The 23,995-nt window shown below is 35.7% G+C and overlaps 1 protein-coding gene across 6 annotated transcripts in view; it reads left to right on the forward strand.

Moving 5' to 3' along the window:
• Positions 1–23,995, forward strand: part of CEP162 (centrosomal protein 162) — a 108,765-nt gene that overhangs the window by 6,223 nt on the left and 78,547 nt on the right. For 3 of the 6 annotated variants that reach the window (XM_077999688.1, XM_077999690.1, XM_077999689.1), the window contains exons 3-9: positions 246–360; positions 5,508–5,654; positions 5,974–6,157; positions 8,103–8,170; positions 17,174–17,289; positions 19,456–19,486; positions 20,299–20,415. In XM_077999688.1, the coding sequence (XP_077855814.1) occupies positions 246–360; positions 5,508–5,654; positions 5,974–6,157; positions 8,103–8,170; positions 17,174–17,289; positions 19,456–19,486; positions 20,299–20,415 (778 nt within the window). Of the gene's footprint in view, positions 1–245; positions 361–5,507; positions 5,655–5,973; positions 6,158–8,102; positions 8,171–17,173; positions 17,290–18,624; positions 18,735–19,455; positions 19,487–20,298; positions 20,416–23,995 lie in introns of those variants that run through there. The other 3 variants (XM_077999691.1, XM_077999693.1, XM_077999692.1) reach the window with 2 other exon arrangements.

The following is a 23,995-nucleotide window of genomic DNA, read 5'->3' on the forward strand; positions in this document are numbered from 1 at the left end:
TGTTGTTATTCTCCTGGTTTACTTGTTTAATTATGAAATTGATGCTCAGAGATGTATGTCTGATTTTTAAGTTATTTTGGCCAAATATGTTTGTGGCTATGAGCTTATACATTATTGGTGAGAATGTTGTTTATCTATGTGATAGCTGAACTGTGAGCGAACTAATAGAAACATGCTTAATGATGAATCTGAAATTCTTGAATTTACACTGTATTTTCAAATTCACTGTCTTATATCCAATTCAGCTTTCAGATGATTCTTTTGAAAATTCAGACAAAACAGCTAGACAATCTAAAAAAGAAATGAAGAAGAAAGATACAGTGCCTTGGTGGATAACTGAAGATGATTTTAAAGATGATGGTAAATGTTGCTGATTTTTAGTTTCAAATTATTTGACCACAAGGGGTCAGTCAAGACCTGTATTTTGTTACTTCACTATAAATAAAGAAAATAATACTAATAGTGTGGATTTTTGAAGTTTGAATTGATTTTCATATAACTAGTATTTTATTATTTATTATGTAATTGAGAATCTGTGTTATAACATTATCAGCTTATTTTACATGGAGATAATTTATATTTACTCAAATTAAGGTGACAATTCAGGTATATTATCATGTTTAATGATAAATTGATTTAATGTGATTTAATAAGATATTCTGGCAGTATATTAATGTCATTGCATTGGGAAGAGTTTAACAAACCTATAGACTTTGGTATCACAGTTTGTTAATGACAGTAGTAAAAAAAAATTACTGCTATATATATGTCTTATATATATGTCTCATATACATATATGTATGTCTCATATACATATGTATATGATATACCCAGGCTGAAGGGCAGTAACACAATCATAGCTCATTGTAACTTCAAATTCCTGGACTCAAGCAATCTTCCCACCTCAGCTTTCTGAGTAGCTAGAACTACAGGTACATGCCAACATGCCTGTCTAATTTTTTTGTATTTATTGTAGAGATAGGGTCTCTCACTCTGTTGCCCAGGCTGATCTCAAACTTGCCTCAAGCAGTCCTCCCACCTTGGCCTCCCAAAACGCTGGGATTACAAGCATGAGCCACCACACCTGGCCTGATAGGTTTACTATATATGATATTGCCATATCTGTCAACAACCCTGACTGCTTCTATTTCAGTACCTACATTCATACCATTTGTGGATCAGTGTTAAGCACAATTTTGTAAAATGATAGAATTTCTGGATCTCTAGGGAAAAAATTTACATATGGACTTTTTTTTCCCCCCATAAAAATTGAGCCTGAATTCATGTCATAATTAAGGCTCTGCATGATCTGTCTGGAACCCTGCCTTCTCGTGTGTTCTAGCCATACTAAATCATTCCTCATCTCCTGGAAAACACCATAGGCCTCCCTGCCTCTGTGCATTATCTCATGCTTCCTTGCCATTAGAATGCCTTTCCTCTCATCCTTCTTACCCAGTAAAGCCTAGCATCACCACTTTTTGCAGTCCTTCACCCTATCTTCTAGTTCTCTTGTCACAATTAGTTTCTCCTTCATTTTGATGTCAGAACACCATAGTAACACTTACACACTGGGTTGATAGTTGTAACCTATAGGACAAGTCCTGAGGTTGGGAGCTTTGTGAGGGTAGGAAGCACCTCTTTGTCCTTATATCCCCTGACCCTCAACATTAAGTGATAAATTTGTTTAATAAATGCATATTAAAGTAGATTTGACAGTCACTTCTCTGTTCTTTTTAATACTGTAGTTTAAAGAAATTCCTTATTGAAAAATTCAGTGTATTTTTTATAAATTCTTATGCAACATGCTGAACTTTGTAGTGAAGAATTATGTTTTAGAATCTCTCCCTGCTTTTAATGCTTGAAAAGGATATTATAAGATGAAGTACTGTTGGAATTGTTGACAGAGATTTGGGACATAAAGCCTTTTGTCTAGAAGATAATGAATCGGAGCAGATATATACAGCTTAATCCTACAGGAAAAGAATAGCTCCTAGACCAAAAATATTCACATGTAACCTGATTGATGGTATTAAAATTTTTTTAAATGTATCAAAAATAGATTTGATTAGTGAAAGAAGGAAAGAAGGATAGTCAAGAAGCAAACTTTGGCAATGTCAACTTAAACAGAGGGAGGTTTCCCTGCCCACGGGAATAACCTGGTCCCTGATTCAAGCAAATGTTTACTGAGTTCATATTGTGTTCTAAATACTAGGCATTAGTATAAAAAGCCAAGACATAATTCCTGTATCAAGAGTGTAGAACCTTCTGAGGGAGAATTCAACACCCCTCTTGAGAAGAGGAATGCATTACTAATCTTAAGACAGGTACCATTAAACATTAACAGTGAGCAACTTTTACATTATAATTTTGCCTGTTTCCCGGTTGCCATAGGAATAAAATGATCAACTTAGAAGGTGAAACTATCTCATCCTCTTGCTGATTGTATTCTTTATTGTAAATAACTAAACTGGATCTTTGTTTCTGTTACATTAATCTCTTGTGAGCTTGGTTAGTGTGAGCTATAACACCGAGTCCTGCTTTAGAGCCAGGGTGACACCCTGGACATGTTGCCACCACAGCACACCAACTTAGCATATACTTTTGCATTTGAAGCATCTGTGAATCTATCTCTTGATTTTTTACAACTTATGGAGGTTATTATTTGATCCAGTAAAACCATTATTTACAGAAAGGCATAAAATAAATTGATTCTTAGCCTTTTCCAAGAGGACACTAATTAGGAAATTGAAGTCAGAATTTGTGACTTCTTAATAAGGCTTCCTTCTAACCAAAAGTGATGTTTTTTTCTAATCTTAATATTTATAGCACACATTTTCAGTCATCTGGTTTTTGAAGAAAACAAAGAACAAAAGAATACTAAAAAGCAAAAAACAAAAACAAAACATTACTCATTATAATTATTTACCTTTTCCATATATCAGTTTTTTACAACAAATATATACTGTTAAAATAAGGAAATTTTGATACTATATAACTTTACCAGTTTTTTCTAGTGCTCTTGTAATACAGAGCAAGGCCGTGTGCCTGGCCTATGAGGACGAGCATGGTCCAACCATTGACTTCTTGCTCTGGGTTTATTTCCCCTTAGGCTTACCCTCAAATCTGAATCCGGCCTCACTGGCCTTCTGGCATCTGCAAATGTGACCTGCCCCTCCCATTGTCATGCTTCTGTACCTACTGTGTCCCCTGCCTGTACTGGTCTCCCTGGCCTAGTTCACCTAGTTATTTCCTGCTCTTTCTTCACATCTTAACAGAAATGTTACTTCCTCATGGAAATATTCTTGGATTTTCCTGTCTTGGTATACCCCCCCCAATTAATCTTACATAATTCCTTCAAAGCAGAGTTATAATTCACATTTAACTTTGCTCTATGAACAGTGCTGCTTCTCTGGTAACCTCCAATGGTTATTGTTTTCTTTACCACGTCTTTTGTTCCATTAGACTTGGAAAAGGAGTAGGTTATTGTTCATTGCTGTTTCTAGACTGTTCTCCTTCCAATCTCCTTATGAACCTTGCCATCAGGCCACCTACCTACTATGTTTCTTTGTTGCAGTTATCTACTGAACTCCGGGTTATTCCTCCTCATTCCTCAAAGATTTAAGCTGCTGTTTCACTGTGAGTCTCCAATTCTCTTGTCTAATTATTGGTGACTACATTAACAACATAGCTCTTGCCTCTAATAACCTGACTTCTGAGTTCCTTAAACTTCTTTACACCAAAAAATCTTGCCTACCACATCATAGCCACCTCCTCCCTCTAATAGCTTCTCATTTCACTTGTTATAAAAGCTGATGACCTTCATTCAAGCTACCACGCACGTCAGTTCTACACCCTGACTTTTTTGACCTCCCAACTTAGACTACCTTTCCCTTGCTTATGCCAATATCACTACATTGGGCCTCCTTTCTCTTCACACATGCCTAGGCATTTTCCTGCCTTAGAGACTTCACACTTCTTTCCTCCTCCTTAAACACTCTTCCCCCATGTATTCATATAGATTGGTCCCTCACCCCCACCAAGCCATAGCTCATGTGTTAACTTCTCAGTGAAGGCCTTCCTGACCATCCTTTTTAAAGTTGTAGTGCCCTCCATTCCTGCATTCTCTGTTCCTCTTTCTTGTTTTATTTTTCTTCTTGGCACTTAACTGTTTTCTAATGTACTATTTAATTGCAATGTACTTATTTTACTTGTTGCCTCCCTCAAATCACATGAATGAGCAGGGATTTTTGTCTTTTTTATTCACTGATAAAGCCCCAGCATTTAGAACAATGCCTGGTGTGTAGTAGGCACCCATGAATATTTGCTGTCGATTGTCTCCTCCTGTTAGATTTTAACCTTCATGATGGTAAAGGACTTCATTGTATAGCTGGCACTAACAATGTTCTAGGCACATAGTTTGTCAAAAAATTTGAATAAAGTAAATAATACTCAAACCTTTGCTACATAAACATAAGTTTTACTTTTTTACCCAGGATTCATAGAACATTTTTGAAACTTCTTATTATAAAAAAATTCAAACATATACGTAAGTGCCACATACTCCTGTGTACCCATTGCCTAGCTGCAACAGTTATTAACTCATGGCCAATCATTTTTCATCGATATTCTCTCTTATTTTCCACCTTCCAACACTCAGGATTATACTGAAACAAATCTCCAACAGCTTATCAGTTCTCTCCACATATATTTCAAAGTATCTCTGAAAATAAGTACTCTCTTTTTAAAATATAACCAAAAAATATTGTCTAAGAAATATCTATAATAATTTCTTAGTATCATCAAACATCTAATCAGTCATAAAACACTTTTAATATGCTTAATATATATTAGCCTTAGAGAAAATTTCAAATTCCTGAATGCTGTGAGAGACTATAATACCCTCCTGTCCCCAACAATATGCACATATCCTGGCGTGAGAACCTCTCCTGCAGTGAGCCACTGATGCCATTGTTTTAGAAATAATGACTTTGAAAGAGCTTTAACTATTTCCATCTATTTTTTGAAATGATATTTACACTAACGAAGGCTTCTGCCTAGCCTAGTAGGTTTTTAATTGTACCTACTTTGCCCTCTTGTATTTTGTTATACTGATTCATGCCGCCCACAGTCTATTTCCAATAGCGTTAAGAGTTCCGCAACAAAAACCCTCTGAGAAATGTAAAGAACAGAAGGAATGAGGCAGAAGATATTCCTTAAAGTGGGATGGTATACTGTATTAAGTACTTGGGCTTCAAAGTGATTAAAAAAAATTTTTGTCTTATGGTGCAACCCTTTGAAGTATTCTATTTGATATCATACAGTGCCACCAAATAGAATTATAATCTTTCTTTTGTGAGTGTTAGGTCTGATGGATTTTTATTTAATAGAGCAGATTTATTTTGTAGGTTCTGTGCATAAAATTAGCATAACATTATTATTGTGTTGTCATAGTGGTCAGAACAATTCTTTGAACATAAATGTTCATCTGTATTAAATTGTGTTCCTAGGACAGCTTGGAACAAATGTGAGCTATTTGAAAACAAAGAAGAATTCTCAACCTGTTATGGAAATAGAAGAGGAGTCTGCTGAAAAGATTCAATTTCTTAAGAGCAGTGGAACCTCTCTCTTAAGTACTGATAGCTTAGAAACAAATGGTAAGAAATGCAAGGGATATGAGTTGGTCAATTATTAATTGTTATGCTTATATTCAGAATTACAAAAGTTAACTATCTTGAAGCCTCCTTTACTGAAGCATATAGACAGATTTAATATCTTCCTAGAGGTTTAGAATTACCATTCTAGAGAAGCTTTAAACCTTACATATTATTAATATGAATTCGTATTTGATGAGTAAGAGAGTAAATATTTGTAAAATTTTTTAAATTTACTACATAATGTCAGTAAATGCATCATTCAAATCAATGTTTTCAAAATTCTGTATATTACTAAAATATATTTATGCTTTCCATTTAGAACTAGTAGTTTCTGAGCTCAACCATAGTATTCTCGGAGTGGGATTGGACACATTAGAAGAACAAGAGGAGAAAGAACAATTTTTTGCCAGGCTTGAGAAAGGCTTGACATCTTCCATTGATTATTCGAGATTAAATAAGGAATTGGATTCTAATGACTCTATACATTTTAAAGCTTTACATAGGTAAAGTACAGTGTAAACTGTTAATGATTTTTATGTTTTCTGTGTTTTCTGGAAGGCTGATATATGCATGATTTTAAATAGGTAAACATTATAACAGGCAAAATTAAATCTTATTTTTTAAATCTGTTATCTGTTCATTTTACAGTTAGGATTTTTCTTATGTGTGAATAGAATATGTTTCTTTGTATTTGGGAGCCCATGCTGCCTCCAAAGTCTGAAATTTCATGCTATGGAGACTAATAGTACATTGCCAAGAAGTCCTTACTAGGAAAGCAATTTATTAAGTCATTTTCCACAGATAAATAAGAGAGTCCAGGTTACTATTATAAACTCAGGAAAAAATACAACAGAAAGGCAGGTGGGAACCAAGGAGCAAAGACAAGTTTGATCTGTGTCTTAATCTTTGTATGGTTGACCCTGATGGTTATCAGGAAACCTCATTTATTCTAGGAATCCCACTAGTTCACTGAGTTGATCCTCTCTTTATTACACTAGACCATTGCCATTCTCAAGACCTTTGAAACCTGAGGTCTTCAATGCCCTTATTTAGTTATCCATGTAATTCTTAAAATTATGAATGGAAAGCAGATTACGATTTTATTTAGGATTTTGAGATCACAAAGGTATAATTGAGTTCAGGGTCGGGAGAATCATAATCTCTGATTATTGGAGTGCCTAGGCTCTGCAGGATGATTAGTTTTTTATAGACAGTGGATAAAGAAATGCATTTATCGTCATGAACTTTTCAGGGTCTGAGATTTTTACCCTACTTGGCAAGCTAACAAGCTAGTCTTCCAGTTTTATGATGTTGACAATAGACAGAAGATTCCTGGATCAGAATTAAAGAACAAAGGCAGTACCTGAGTGTCGCATTTGTTTGCATTGGTTCCCCATGCCCTATGAGTATGCTGAGGGCAAGGCAAAGGATCCATAACTGATGTATGCACACACAGTGGGCTATGTTACAGAAGAGGAACACTGAGCTTGGAAAAATGTATTACTTTTATAAAGTGGAGACAAGCCTGCTCTTTATTTGGTCGGAAATGTTACCGAAATGGCATGGTGAAAAATGATCAGCGTCTTGCACTCTTGGCATATTCAGCAAGAATGTACAGAGACATTCAGGGCCTATGGTCATTGCCTTTCCCAACGGTGTCAATACAGGTTAAGCATGCCGGGTTTGTGGGCCACAACTTTTTGCCACTTGCCTACATTTTTAAACTTTTTTCTTATTTCTTAACAGTATTCTTAACTATTGATATTTCTGCTCCAGAACAGGCCGGTCAAAGTACAGAATAGCATTGAACATGCAATATTAGGTGTTTGTAGCTCTCATCATTATTACATAGTCTTATAGTTTCTCTTACAATCTCACTAAAGAGGGTTGATAGACTGAAAAGGTAGAACTGATTCCTGGCTTCAGAGAAAGCAGTAAATGAACTAATACATCCAATATAATTAAATCATACTCAAGCTCCTTTGTTCCCTTGCTTAGGTTTTGTTTTAAGGCTCCGATTCAGCTTCCATTTCAGGATTAAATGGCTTATTAGCATGTAAGTGCTGACCTTAGCAATTTTTTTCTGGTTTTTGTATGGACTTCACTGGTTCTCATAGCTTGTGGTCAATTTCTAATCTTTAGTGTGGATCATAAGATAATATTTGGACATGTAAAATGCACATAGTAGTAAAATTGTGTATATTTAGGAAATAGGGCATCTTTTTCCTTTGTATTACTTTCAAGCTACAATTAATCATATGCTTCGAAGATGCTTTATTTTCAAAACATTTTCCTTAAAGCTCTCAAATTTTTAGCTTTTGATAGAACAAGAGGACTTGAGAGAGAACATGTATAATTTTAGGGATTTTTTTAAAAGGTATACAGAAAGAGTTGCATGAGAATATATTTTTAACATATAATGCTAAATTGAATAAATATTTTTTCCAGTAATCAAGCTAATGTAGAACTAACTGATGACGAACATGAGAATGAATCGAAACATGAAGAACTGGCAGGTAATTTCATTGGTTCTTAAATTTATAATATTTGAAAAGATAATAGCTTTTAATGAAGACATTGATAGGAAAAATAATTAAAAGGAAAATCATATTGTCTTAGAGCTTTGAATAGATAGAGTGGGTTTGCCTGTGTTATAAACTGAGCTGCTAAGAAATTGTTAAAAGTGAACTGCCTTGTTTGTTGAGAGTGGGCAGTGGACCACTTGGGAAGAAAGAAAAAAGGATTTTTGTGCCAGGATTGTGGGCATCTCTGAAGACATGGTAAGACCTGCAAAGCATGTTGATGGAGAGGTGTACCTTTTCCTGCTTTTTGACTTTTAATGCATGTGTGCTTTTATATTAAAATGTTTTTTTCGTAGACTGCATATAGCTGGTTTTAGCATTTTTGTTCAATCTGACAGTCTCTGCCTTTTAACTGATGTGTTTTTACCCTTTACAGGAATGTATTTATTGATATAGTTGTTTACTGTTTTACCATGTGTTTTCTTTTCATCTTTTTGTTTTTGTTGCTTTTGTCCTCCCTTCTATTGTATTATTTATAGTATTCCATTTTATTCTGCTTTTGGCTTTTTAGCTATAGTTCTTTGTTGTATTTTTTTTTCTTAGTTGCCCTATGAGTCAAAATATATGTCTTTACCTTATTACAGTCTACTTTCAAATAACATTATATCACTATATTTATATGAACTCTAACAACAATAAACTCTCCTCAACCATTTTGCTATTTTTGTCAACGTTTTTCTGCATGTCTTAAAAACACCGCATTATTATTTTAAAAAGCGCATTATTATTGTTGTTAAAGCAATCAATTATCATTTAAAAGTACTTTTAAGGAATATAAGAAATGGATATTTATGTTAAAATGTGTATTTATCCATATATTTACCATTCCCAGTGCTTTGTATTCCATTTTGCGTAGATTTGAATTTCTATCTCAAATTATTTTTCTTCATCACGAAGAGCCTCCTTTCACATTTCTTGTAGTGCAGGTTACTGCTAGGAACAAGTTCTCTCAGCTTTTGTTTATCTGAAAATATACTCTGCCTTTGTTTTTGAGGAATGCTTTTACTTGATATAGAATTTTATGTAGTGTTTTTTTTTTCCTTTGGGCGGTTTAATGATTTTATTCTATTGTCTTTTGACCTTATTTCTCATGAGAAGTTTCTGGTAATTCCTGTTATTGTTATTTTGTGTATATCATGTCTTTTTTCCCTCTATTTTCAAGGTTTTATCCTTGTTTTTTGGCAGTTTGACTATGGTGTGTCATGGTATGCTTTTCTTATATTTATTCTGTTCAGAGTTCGTTGAGCATCATTGATCTATGGATTTATAGTTTCCATCAAAATAAAAAATATTTTGGCCATGAATTCTTAAAATATTAATAATAATGCTGCTTTCCGCTTCCTGCCCTCTGACCCTTATTATGTTAGAGTGCTAAGCTTTGTTTTATGGGTCACTAAGACTGTTCCATTTTTTAAAACCTTTTTTTCTTTCTGTGCTTCACTGTTCACGATAGAACAGTTCCTTTGCTTCAAGTTACTGATCTTTTTCCTTTCTTTAATCTGCTATTAATCCCATCTTTTTTTTTTTTTTTTTTTTTTTTGAGACAAAATCTTGCTCTGTCACCCAGGCTGGAGAGCAGTGGTGCGATCTCGGTTCACTGTAAGCTCCGCCTCCCGGGTTCACACCATTCTCCTGCTTCAGCCTCCCGAGTAGCTGGGATACAGGTGCCCGCCACCACACGCAGCTAAATTTTTGTATTTTTAGTAGAGATGGGGTTTCACTGTGTTAACCGGGATGGTCTTGATCTTCTGACCTCGTGATCTGCCCGCCTTGGCCTCCCAAAGTGCTGGGATTACAGGCGTGAGCCACTACGCCTGGCCTAATCCCATCCTTTTTTTTTTCTTCACTCTAACAGTTCATTTTGGGTCTTTGTTTTAAAATTCTTTAGTATTTTTCTTCATTATGTTCATTTTTTTCAAGTCCTTAATATTAAGCATATTTTACAGATTTTAGTATTTGTTTGTTTCTGGGTCTCTTTTCTGTTGGCTATTTTTTCTTCTAGTTTCCTGACACTTTTTCCTGCCTCTTAGAAGTCTAGTAATTTTTTATTGGATATTGGGTATTGTGAATTTTATGTTATTCAGTGTTTGGATTTGATTTTCCTCTTTTAAAGAGTATTATTGAGCTTTGTCTGGTAAGTAGTTGATCCTACCACTTGATTTCTTTTCAAGGCTTTTCTTATGCTTTGTTAGCGGAAGTCTAGAGTAACTCTAGTAACCTCTAACCCTACTGCTAAAGCACATCCCTTTTGAGGCTTCTATTGGATGCCCCTAGTGATCAATGAGGACTCTCCACTTAAGCAGATTAGAGTTCAAAAGTCTCCCTGTCTTGTATGAACTCTGAGAATTGTCTAACTTACAGCATCCCACTTTTTCTTGGCTCATTTTATGCATTAACAGCTTAGTATTCAACAAAGATTCAAGGGCACCCTATGCAGATTTCTGGGGCTTTGTTTTTACTTAGGCACCTCCTCTCTTGATTACTGTCTTATATTTTCTAAATTGCCTCAGCCTTTCTGAACTTATCTGTCTCTCCTCTACTCAGTGAGACTGTCCTGATCTCCCGCCCCTGCTCAGTACTTCAGAATGTATGTGCCTTCAGGTAATTGTAGGGCTAGCTCCCTTCTTTTCTTAGAAATCACATTTTTTTTGCTGCCACTTTTCTAATATTTGAAAATAGTTGTTTTATATATTGTATTGTTTACAAAGAAAGTACAATCCCTTTAACTCCAACATGGCAGAGGAGAAAGTCCTCTAGATTGGCAAAAAAGTTAAAAATTTGCAGCTAAGTTTGCCAATAAAAGATGAAAAATGTCTTCCGAAAGGATCTTTTACATTGCATATGGTTTATCTGAACTTTAAGAACATTTTTATTTCTGAAAATAACATTTTTGAAGTTATAAGGATAGAGAATCATAGAAACCTAGTAACTTGAATATGTAACATCTTCCTGCGAAAAAGGTCAGAATGGTACAAGTGAATATTCTGATTGTTTTCTGAACAATGTGGAAGAGCCTAGATATTATCTCTGATGTTTCTCATATAAGAATCACCCTCTCAAATTAGTTTACTCTTTCATTTTTATGTAAACTTAATTTGCCATGATGTTTGTTCCTGAAATCTCTGACATGTGCTGTTTTTCTTTTCTTTGTTTCTTATCTCTCATTTCTGTGTCTACCAATGACACTTCCTTCTTACTTCAAATGTACTTTATTTCCGTTTCTGGGGAGGAAGTCAGTCATTTATGTGCTGGATGCTAGTATTTGCCTGTAGGCTGTTTAGTTACTACTTGAAAATAATAAAATACAGTTTTGAAGAATGCTTATTAGATTGGCACTTTTCCCAATCAGAAATAATACTTGGCTGTATAAACTTTTGATTTGGATTAAGTACAAAAGTAGCTATAGTAGGCTGGGTGTGGTGGCTCATGCCTGTGATCCCAGCACTTTGTGAGGCCAAGGCAGGTGGATCACCTGACTTCAGGAGTTTGAGACCAGCCTGGCCAACATGGTGAAACCCTGTCTCTACTAAAAACACAAAAAATTAGCTGGGCGTGATGGCAGGCACCTATAATCCCAGCTACTCAGGAGGCTGAGGCAGCAGAATCGCTTGGACCCGGGAGGCAGAGGTTGCAGTGAGCAGAGATCATGCCATCGCACTCCAGTCTGGGCAACAAGAGCAAAACTCCGTCTCAAAAAAAAAAAAAAGTAACTATAATAATGTTAACAGCAATAATTACCATAAACATTATAGCTAATCATCTCAGCAATCTTTTGAGAAAAGTCCTATTATCCCCAATTTACAGATGGAAAAAGTAAAGCAAACGGAGTTTGTGGCCTGCCAGTGGTTCTGCAGCTGAAAGTAGTGGAACCAGGAATTGAATCTAGGCCTTCTGGCTCCAGGTGATGCTCTTAAGCACTATGCCATACTGCCTGAACTGTTTCTAACACTTTCTTTACGCAGTCACACACACACACCACAGCACCTCCCATTGGTTCCCGAATCCTAAGCAGTTGTCCAAGTTCAATGTCATATTCTCCCATATCTCCTCTTTCCTCGTTCATCATCTTTTCTTAAGCAAGTCTAATCTCGCAGGTTACTTAAAATTCGGTGGTTCCCACCTAGACGACTAAAGTCTGGATCATCTTGTATTGGTCTCAGCACTTAGAAGTGTGCCTAATACAAAGTAATTACTTTTAACTGTCTTATGATTTTAACTATATGTCTACTGATACTTAAAAATCCCAAGCAGCATTCTTTCTCATGTGGAAGAGAAACAAAGGTGAACTTCTCAGCCTCAGAATACAGATACTGACATAGTTAACCAACTAACCTAGTTTATCTACCTAAGTTACAATATACATGCTGTTCCAAGCTCATATTTCTTACGAATTAAAATGTAGATGTTTCTGTAGCCATATCTCACTGGAAGCATCCCTGTTTCACTCCCAAACCCTCTCAAATTCATTTCTTAACTTCCAGTATTAATTACAAGTTGCCGTCTTCATCTTCATTCTAAGAAAAGAGTAAAAAACAGGCATTCCAGAGGTAGACTCTAGTACCTTATGTAGTCTTTTTCCCATCAGGCCATCCTGTTTCTCAATGTGATGTAGTTTTTTGAAATACAAATTAGATCATGTTTGTTTCTAAAATGACCAGTTCCACTCTGAAAAGGTGTTCCCTTTCATAGCCACAAATCTGAATTAATACTGTGAACAAGTTAAAAATTGAAGAAGAGATCCTGGTCAAATAATTCCTGTCCAACCTTGCCCGTAAGTAGACTGAATGCCTGAGTTAACATGGAGACACCTTTTCCTTCTCCACAAACTCATTGAGATATAATTTGGAGGCTTTAGATAAGAAGCACTCAGGATTGGGAAAACAGCAAAGGTCATATAAGGCCAGTAGTTACCTAAGGAAAGGGTCAGAGATCTTTCATAAGTACTAGTTAAGACTTACAGTAGAGATACCTGTAGAGACAAAAAAAAAAAAAATCAGTCAACCTAAGAAGCAAAATCCAACCTTTTAAAAAGTGGCAAGATTTCACAAAAGTCCTTCCTTTTATAAGTAAGTAGTCGGTCATGTTTGTCTTTTAAAAATAAATATTAAAGTCTTATTTTAAAGGTAATACAAGATCCTTTGGACAGCTCTAAAAGTTTTTATTTGGTTAATTATATAAAAGACTAAAAATATAAAACTCTAAGAACTATTTGAAAGTACCATAATGACATAAACCAAAGATAGTCTTATAAATTGAACGCTCATTAAATCTTTGCAAAAGAGAAAGTTCTTTTTTTTTTTTAATTGTACTTTAAGTTCTAGGGTACATGTGTGCAACGTGCAGGTTTGTTACATATGTGTACATGTGCCATGTTGGTGTGCTGTACCCATTAACTCGTCATTTACAATAGGTATTTCTCTTAATGCCATCCCTCCCACCTCTCCCACCATATGACAGGCCCCACTGTGTGATGTTCCCCACCCTGTGTCCAAGTGTTCTTTCTCGTTGTTCACTTCCCACCTGTGAGTGAGAACATGCAGTGTTTGGTTTTCTGTCCTTGCGATAGTTTGCTCAGAATGATGGTTTCCAGCTGCATCCATGTCCCTACAAAGGACACGAACTCATCCTTTTTTATGGCTGCATAGTGTTCCATGGTATATGTGTGCCACATTTTCTTAATCCAGTCTATCATTGATGGACATTTGGGTTGATTCCAAGTCTTTGCTATTATGAATGGTGCCAAAATAAACATACATGTGCATGTGTCTTTATGGTAGCATGATTTATAATCCTTTGAGTATATACCCAGTAATGGGATGGCTGGGTCAAATGGTATTTCTAGTTCTAGATCCTTGAGGAATTGCCACACTGTCTTCCACAATGGCTGAACTAGTTTATACTCCTACCAACAGTGTAAAAGTGTTCCTGTTTCTCCATATCCTCTCCAGCACCTGTTGTTTCCTAACTTTTTAATGATTGCCATTCTAACTAGTGTGAGATAGTATCTCATTGTGGTTTTGACTTGCATTTCTCTGATGACCATTGATGAGCATTTTTTCATGTGTCTGTTGGCTGCATAAATGTCTTCTTTTGAGAAGTGTCTGTTCATATCCTTTGCCCACTTTTTGGTGGGGTTGTTTGATTTTTTCTTATAAATTTGTTTAAGTTCTTTGTAGATTCTGGATATTAGCCCTTTGTCAGATGGGTAGATTGCAAACATTTTCTCCCATTCTGTAGGTTGCCTGTTCACTCTGATGGTAGTTTCTTTTGCTGTGCAGAAGCTCTTTAGTTTAATTAGATCCCATTTGTCAATTTTGACTTTTGTTGCCGTTGCTTTTGGTGTTTCAGACATGAAGTCCTTGCCCATGCCTATGTCCTGAATGGTATTACCTAGGTTTTCTTCTAGGGTTTTTATGGTATTAGGTCTAACATTTAAGTCTCTAATCCATCTTGAATTAATTTTCGTATAAGGAGTAAGGAAAGGATCCAGTTTCAGCTTTCTACTTATGGCTAGCCAATTTTCCCAGCACCATTTATTAAATAGGGAATCCTTTCCCCATTTCTTGTTTCTCTCAGGTTTGTCAAAGATCAGATGGCTGTAGATGTGTGGTATTATTTCTGAGGACTCAGTTCTGTTCCATTTGTCTATATCTCTGTTTTGGTACCAGTATCATGCTGTTTTGGTTACTGTAGCCTTGTAGTATAGTTTGAAGTCAGGTAGTGTGATGCCTCCAGCTTTGTTCTTTTGGCTTAGGATTGTCTTGGCAGTGCGGGCTCTTTTTTGGTTCTATATGAACTTTAAAACGGTTTTTTCCAATTCTGTGAAGAAAGTCATTGGTAGCTTGATGGGGATGGCATTGAATCTATAAATTACCTTGGGCAGTATGGCCATTTTCACAATATTGATTCTTCCTATCCATGAGCATGGTATGTTCTTCCATTTGTTTGTGTCCTGTTTTATTTACTGAGCAGTGGTTTGTAGTTCTCCTTGAAGAGGTCCTTTACATCCCTTGTAAGTTGGATTCCTAGGTATTTTATTCTCTTTGAAGCAATTGTGAATGGAAGTTCATTCCTGATTTGGCTCTCTGTTTGTCTGTTACTGGTGTATAAGAATGCTTGTGATTTTTGCACATTAATTTTGTATCCTGAGACTTGGCTGAAGTTTCTTATCAGCTGAAGGAGATTTGGGGCTGAGATGATGGAGTTTTCTAAATATACAATCATGTCATCTGCAAACAGGGACAATTTGACTTCTTCTTTTCCTATCTGAATACCCTTTATTTCTTTCTCTTGCCTGATTGCCCTAGCCAGAACTTCCAACACTATGTTGAATAGGAGTGGTGAAAGAGGGCATCTGTGTCTTGTGCCAGTTTTCAAAGGGAATGCTTCCAGTTTTGGCCCGTTCAGTATGATATTGGCTGTGGGTTTGTCATAAATAGCTCTTATTATTTTGAGATATGTTCCATCAATACTGAATTTATTGAGAGTTTTTAGCATGAAGGGCTGTTGAATTTTGTCAAAAGCCATTTCTACATCTATTGAGATAATCATGTGGTTTTTGTCTTTGGTTCTGTTTATATGCTGCATTACGTATATTGATTTGCGTATGTTGAACCAGCCTTGCATCCCAGGGATGAAGCCCACTTGATCATGGTGGATAAGCTTTTTGAAGTGCTGCTGGATTCAGTTTGCCAGTATTTTATTAAGGATTTTTGCATTGATGTTCATCAGGGATATTGGTCTAAAATTCTCTTTTTTTGTTGTTGTGTCTCTGCCAGGCTTTGGTATCAGGAAGATGCTGACCTCATAAAATGAGTCAGGGAGGATTCCCTCATTTTCTATTGATTGGAATAGTTTCAGAAGGAATGGTACCAGCTCGTCTTTTTACCTCTGGTAGGGTTCGGCTGTGAATCCGTCTGGTCCTGGACTTTTCTTGGTTGGTAGGCTACTAATTATTGCCTCAATTTCAGAGCCTGCTATTGGTCTATTCAGGGATTCACCTTCTTCCTGGTTTAGTCTTGGGAGGGTGTATGTGTCAAGGAGTTTATCCATTTCTTCTAGATTTTCTAGTTTATTTGCATAGAGGTGTTTATAGTATTCTCTGATGCTAGTTTGTATTTCTGTGCGATCGGTGGTGATATCCCCTTTATCATTTTTTTATTGCATCTATTTGATTCTTCTCTCCTCTTTATTATTCTTGCTAGCGGTCTATCAATTTTGTTGATCTTTTCAAAAAACCAGCTCTTGGATCCATTGATTTTTTTTTAAGGGTTTTTTGCGTCTCTTATCTCCTTTGGTTCTGCTCTGATCTTAGTTACTTCTTGCCTTCTGCTAGCTTTTGAACATGTTTGCTCTTGCTTCTCTAGTTCTTTTAATTGTGATGTTAGGGTGTCGATTTTGGATCTTTCCTACTTTCTCTTGTGGGCATTTAGTGCTATAAATTTCCATCTACACACTGCTTTAAATGTGTTCCAAAGATTCTGGTATGTTGTGTCTTTGTTCTCATTGGTTTCAGAGAACATCTTTATTTCTGCCTTCATTTCGTTTTTACCCAGTAGTCTTTCAGGAGCAGGTTGTTCAGTTTCCATGTAGTTGTGTGGTTTTGAGTGAGTTGCTTAATCCTGAGTTGTAATTTGATTGTACTATGGTCTGAGAGACAGTTTGTTATGATTTCTGTTCTTTTACATTTGCTGAGGAGTGCTTTATTTCCAACTATGTGATCAGTTTTGGAATAAGTGTGATGTGGTGCTGAGAAGAATGTATATTCTGTTTATTTGTGGTGGAGAGTTCTATAGATTCTCCAAAGGCATCTTTTTGTTAATATTTCAATAAACTGTTCTTATACAGACTTCTTCCTTTGGAAATCAACAGCCTTTTCCTGGAATTAGACTTTTTTGACAGTGTGGTCTTTGTACTTTTAATAATTATTTTCTTCAGAAAATTACAGTGATGATTTTGAAGATGAGTATGTTGGTGCACCGTTGACTACTAAAGATGAAGAGACGCCTTCCAAAGAGAATTCCAAATCAGAAAAAATAAGTGTACCCAAACAGGTATATATCAATTATATATTTAACAGTTTTGCAACTTTTTTCATCAACCTGGCTGCCTATTGCTATATGAAGAGCTCAAAAAATGGAGTTCTTCATAATCTTGCTCATTGTTGTAAACTCACAGGTCTCTTAACAGTTAAACATTTTCTTAATTCAAGATATCAAATTAATGTAAATCTTAATGAAAAAAATTATGACAATTGATGATTTTATGAGAGGTTTTTGGCCAGGCACAGTGGTTCATGCCTGTAATTTCAACACTTTGGGAGGCTGAGGCAGGAGGACTGTTTGAGCCCAGGAGCTCAAGGACAACCTGGACAGCATAGTGAGATCTCATCTCTCCAAAAACTAAATCCTTAAAAAATTAGCAAAGTATGGTGGCAAGTGCCTATAGTCCCAGCTACTTAGGAGACTGAGGTAGGAGGATCACTTGAGCCAGGGAGGTCAAGGCTGCAGTGACCTGTGATCATGTCACTGCACTCCAGCCTGGTTGATAAGTGAGACCCTATCTCAGACAAACAAAGACTTCTTTTGGCAAATAAGTTAAGCTTAAGTTAAGCTTTAGAAATTGAAAGCTTAATTAAAATTTCAAAACTAATTTTTAAACAAGTATATTAACATACTTTTTCTTTGGTATGACTTGCCTTTATGAAGTATAGTAAATGTTCCTCCCTGATATTTATGCTAGTTACGTCTGAAACTTACTTGGCTAAGATAAGGAACGACATGATTCCATTCATATTCAGTGGTGCTTCATTCTCTGATTCTCTCATTTCCCAGTTCTTACCAAGAATTGTTCAGGGCTGCTTCTTCATATTGCCTACCTTATAGAACTTATCTTTGAAGCTATCTAATAGTAGCTAGAACAATTAATATTGTTGTTTTGTTATTTGTTATTACTATTTATTTGGTCTGTGTCTGGGCACAGTCTCTTTGGTTCTGTGTGTTAGGACTAGATGTTTTAACGTGAATGAAATTGTAAACTCAAGATAAACACTTTTCAGGTATATATAAATCCTCTTATTTTTAAATTTACTTAGTATTTGGTCCTTGGGTGTCTACGTGTCACTCAGTTTTGAGGGAAAAATGAGATGACCTTAGAAATAATATCGAAATTAATGTGACTGATGAATATCCTTAGAAATTTAATAAGATTTATACTTGGAATATGACCATTACAATATTTTATTGAAAAATGAATAGGTCACCAGCCTGGCCAACATGGTGAAACCCCTTTTCTACTAAAAATATAAAAAATTAGCCGGGCATGGTTGGCATGCGCCTGAGGTCCCAGCTACTCGGGAGGCTGAGGCAGGAGAATTGCTTGAACCGTGGAGGCAGAGGTTGCATTGAGCCAAGATCGAGCCACTGCACTCCAGCCTGGGTGACAGAGCACGACCCTGTCTCCAAAAAAAAAAAAAAAAGAAAAAAGAAAAGATGAATAGGTACGTAGAAGGCATAATACCGTGGTATATTTAGAAGGTGTACCATATATATAAAAATGTATCAGCCTAACTGTGGAAGCTTCAGAGCACTGTCTGGGTAAGAATCAAAATAGGAAGGATTAAAGCTCTGTTATTGGAAGATCCCACAAACTGCCTACCCAAGTAGGAGGTAGAGGTGATATTAATAGGAAAACTTATTCTAAGGGAACCTCTAATATTGAAGAACTTCATCTGTCTTGCTGTTTGGTGGCCTGTCTTTCTGAAAGTTGTGTCTTTTGAAACATAGATGAAATAATGAGTACAAGGTATTTGGCCATTAATTTTGAACAATAAGTGAAAATAAACTGGTAATGTTATAATTGCAGAACTCTTGTGTGAAATAGCTCTGTTGTCTTGACATTCAAAAAAACTAGAGAATTCTTGAGCAAGGTAGATGAGCAAATGGAACTTAAATACTTTAAGCAAGAATTTGTAAGGTCTAAATTAGTTTTGGTAATTGCCAAGGTTCAGAAGAGAATTTTAGATGTTCCGTCAGAGCTAGTCTTGAAGAATTATTGATAAATGAGAGTGGTTGGTGAAAGAAGCCTAGAAAACACAGTTCCTGATCTTTTCAATGTGGAATACAAAGCCCTGGATTTCAGATTTTGCTGTTATTTGCATTGTGGTCATTTTACCTAATTTTGATTTCAAAACATGTCATCATTTTCCTTTTTTAATTTAGGAAGAAGAAAAAACTGGCATGCTAGCTAATGGTAAATATTATTTATATTCATCTTTTAGTTGGCAAAAAATTAGTCTGTTCAGAATTTCATCTAAGTAATTCTGAATGAGTCACTATCTGTGTTTGTTTTTAAATATTTCTAAGGAATTAAAGTTCCTAGCTTTTCTCAATAATGTGTTTCTTATGTCTATTTTGAATCCATTCTGTTATATTTAAGATTTTTTTTACTTTTCTTAATGCCCTTTGCCTTCCGTGTGTACATGTACACTAGGCTGTACATAAGCATAGATATGTATGTTGATGTTAGTCTACTATCTTCTACATCGGAAGAAAATCATATTTGTTATATACATACACACACATATAGATAAAACATGCTTGTTACATATATATATAAAAGATTATATGTTCTTTGTATATAAGCATTTATCTTTCTTTTTATATGCATTGCATATGTTTTTTTGTGTTTGAGAGACGGAGTCTCGCTCTGTCACCCAGGCTGGAGTGCAGTGGCGCAATCTCGGCTCACTGCAAACTCTGCCTCCCAGGGTCACGCCATTCTCCTGCCTCAGCCTCCCGAGTAGCTGGGACTACAGGTGCCCGCCACCACGCCCGGCTAATTTTTTGTATTTTTAGTAGAGACGGGGTTTCACCGTGTTAGCCAGGATGGTCTCAATCTCCTGACCTTGTGATCCGCCAGCCTTGGCCTCCCAAAGTGCTGGGATTATAGGCGTGAGCCACCGCACCCGGCCTGCATTGCATATGTTTAAAATAATTTTATTCGATCAGCAGAACCACTGAGTTTATCTACATTCCTTACATTTTTCTTTTATATTCTTTCAGTTGTGCTGCTTGATTCACTAGACTCTGTTGCAGAGGTCAATCTTGATGAACAAGATCAAATAACACCTAAGCCAAGGGGCCTACCAGAAATGACTGAGAATGAAATGACAGGAACAGGTAAAAATGTTTGGAAACCTGACTGTTCTCTAAATATGTAATGCTTCATGAATAATTGACTACATTTCTAAAGAAATGTATATGTAATAACCATATTGATAATGAAAACTTTAAATCTGACATTTTTCTACCATATGTAATAATTTAATTGAAATTTGCACAATGCAAGTAGGCCAAGTAAAGTGAGGTTTTAAATAAATATTTATTAATAAATGAATAAATGATGTTGATAAAAGTGTAGCACTGTAGGTGAACGTTAACTAATTTTCTATGCCTCTCCAGAGTATTCCGTTAAATCTGCCATGTGTGGGAGAAATGGGACTTTGGTCTTATTGTGCTTTTCCGTAGTTCTTTAGGAAAAATCTACACCCCATCCCCAAATTCTGAAATACCTGAGACCAACTAGACTTTCCTAAAGCTTATAAAGGTCTTCAAGATAATGCCTTTTCAAAATTTTTTAAAGCAGTGAAGTGCACATCTTCAATTGAAATCTTATGTAGAACTGTCTCATAAGTAAAAATGATATTTTATCAGGATAAATATTTAAACTTATATTTGTTACATTTGTTCATAAAATAGGTGAGGATAGTAATGGTCTTTTGGAATTTTTGAAATTAGAGACTATTGAGATTGTTACGGTCTCATATCACCATCAGCCTTCCAGTGTGTTTGTGTTTTTTGTTTTTGTTGATTGAATAGTATAAAAATACACTTGTTTTATCACATAAATAGCTGCAAGTGGGAACTTTTTAATCAGCTTGCTTTGCAGTCTATGGATACTGGTTAACTAAACCAGTTCAGACACTTGATAAAAAAGAGTAATGGAAATCACTAACCAACTCAGAAATCACTAACCATCATCAGCTTGCATTTCATTTTTTTTTTTTTTTTGCTTTTTACTTTTTAATTGATATATAATATACCTATAGAAAAGTTTGTGGTATCACAATAGTGCAACTCAATGAGTTTTGAAATACCGAGCACACCCATGTAATTGGCAACCAGATAAAAAACAAGAGGACTTTAACCACAATGTCCATCACATCTCTTATTTCTAGTCACTGTCTTTCCAAGAGTCACCACTATTTTGACTTGTTACATCTACTTTCATTTTAAAATATAAAGGTCAAAAAATTACAACTATAAGACATAATTTCCCCATCAAGACACATTACTCACTTGTTGCCCAACTGAGTATTCCACCATGATGTAAGCATGTGCTGAGTGCGTGTCCCCCAGTTTTACTGCTGTTGATTTAAGGAACCATGTCACATACGTGCTTTGATAGTCTGTCCCCTTGCACAGTTTTCAGTAGGCAGACATGAATTTTTTAAAAGGCCATCGTACAGCTACAGCTTTTCTGATTAACAGTATTTTATAGGAAATTCATGTACTCAGGATGACCAGAGAAACTTTATTCTGAGATGTGCATTGAAACAAGTAAAGAAGAAAGCAAAATTATTAAAAATATTATAATTACATAATGTCTTCAGATTACTACAGTTACATAAATGGTACATTTGAGTGTGCAGATTAGCTTCTATTATAATGTTTAAGTTTTAAAGCATGATTTAAAATGGAATTTCAATAATACATCTGTGAAACCCATGATTTTCTCTGAAAAACTGATAACAAAATCAGTTGCATACACAGTATGAAAACCAGTACTGTAGGTTTTAAGAAAAACTCAGAAATAAAATATGTATTTCTAAAAGTAAAAATTTTATTAAGATGATCTAAGCAGTTATATAAAGCTGTAGTTTTTTGGTCTTAATTCTTAAATATTCTTGACTCCAGGATAATTTGATTAGTCCGTTACTTGAACGTAGTAGAGCATGAACTTACTATCATGTAGATTTGGATTCATATTTTCAACCTTGCCAGTTACCAGCTATGTGACATTGGATAATGAGTACCTACCTCTAAGCATGTTTTCTCTTCTTTAAAATGAACCCTTATGATGGTCAACTGAGATGAAATATTGTCCATAGTACATTTTTAGGAGTCACTAAACAGTTACAACTTTGTTGTTGTTATTATCGTCATTATTTATGTCAACCCTGTGTTACTAATACATGCTGCAGTAGAGAACCTAGAGTTATACAGTATAAACACTTGTTGGCTGCGGGGTATTGAATTTCTGGTGTTTAAAATACATACTTTAAAGTCTTCAGCTAGGTGCATTGTTTCCTGCCTGTAATTCCAGCACTTTAGGAGGCTGAGGCAGGTGGATCACCTGAGGTCAGAAGATCGAGACCAGCCTGACCAACATGATGAAACCCGGTCTCTACTGAAAAATACAAAAAATTAGCCAGGTGTGGTGGCACGTGCCTGTAATCCCAGCTACTCGGAAGGCTGAGGCAGGAGAATCGCTTGAACCTGGGAGGTGGAGGTTGTAGTGAGCCAAGTTCATGCCATTGCACTCCAGGCTGGGCGATGGAGTGAGACTCCATCTCAAAAAATAAATAAATAAATAAAATAAAAGATATACTTGAAAGTCTTCATATGAGTATGTGAACTAGGTTTAACAACTGCAAAGTTCAGTGGGTTTTTTTTTGTTCTACCATATCACTTCATGTGTTAAGCAGCTAACTTTAACAACCATTGGTTAATTTTCAAACACTTCCTAACTTTAAACATTGTCAAAGATTCTCTTTTGTTAAAAATATTATTTCTGAAATTCTTTGTGCTTTGCTGTATCAAAGAGGTTAGTAAATATAGAACTTAAGGTTTCCTAACACCAGACTAGATCTAACCTTTCATTTACTTTCATTTGTCTCACAGGCAAGTACCATTTTGTGCTATGCCTCCATTACTGGAGTCATCACAGGATGACAGTGTTGCTCCATGAAATTAGACCCTTTCCTCTGCAAAATAGTATCTGGCACTTCTCAACTTTCTCTCTTATTTTTTTATTTTTTATTTGTTTATTTTTTTTGAAATAGAATCTTGCTCTGTTACCCAGGCTGGAGTGCAGTGGCGTGGTCTCTGCTCACTGTAATCTCCGCCTCCTGGGTGCAAGCGATTCTCCTGTCTCAGCCTCCCGAGTAGCTGGGATTACAGGTGCACCTCGCCACGCCTGGCTAATTTTTGTATTTTTTTAGTAGAGATGGGGTTTCACCATGTTGGCCAGGCTGGTCTTGAACTTTTGATCTCAAGTGATCCGCCTGCTTCAGCCTCCCAAAGTGCTGGGATTACAGGCGTGAGCCACCATGCCTAGCCTCAATTTTCTAAAGTTGAAATATATGAGAGCTTTTGACTTGTAATAATAATACATAAAATAACTACAGAGTCTTCTGTTTTCAATGTAAAAGGCAGATAAGGAACCCCTTTTCATGATATACTTGGAAAAAAGTTAACTTACATAACCATGAAATTATTTTTAAAATGACTTAGGTTAATAACTCAACTTAGAAAAGTACCATTTTCCTGCCATTTTTTGAGCAGCCTCTTCTACCTCTTTTTTTTTTTTTTTTTTTTTCATTTCTAACTTTTAGGTCATTTGTTTTTCTGCATGTTTGCTCTGTTGTTGCTTAAAAGCCTAGAACCTATTCTTTCTGACACCTCATACCTACTAAAT

The sequence above is a fragment of the Macaca mulatta genome, chromosome 4 (assembly GCF_049350105.2).
Source record: "Macaca mulatta isolate MMU2019108-1 chromosome 4, T2T-MMU8v2.0, whole genome shotgun sequence".
NCBI lineage: Eukaryota > Metazoa > Chordata > Mammalia > Primates > Cercopithecidae > Macaca > Macaca mulatta.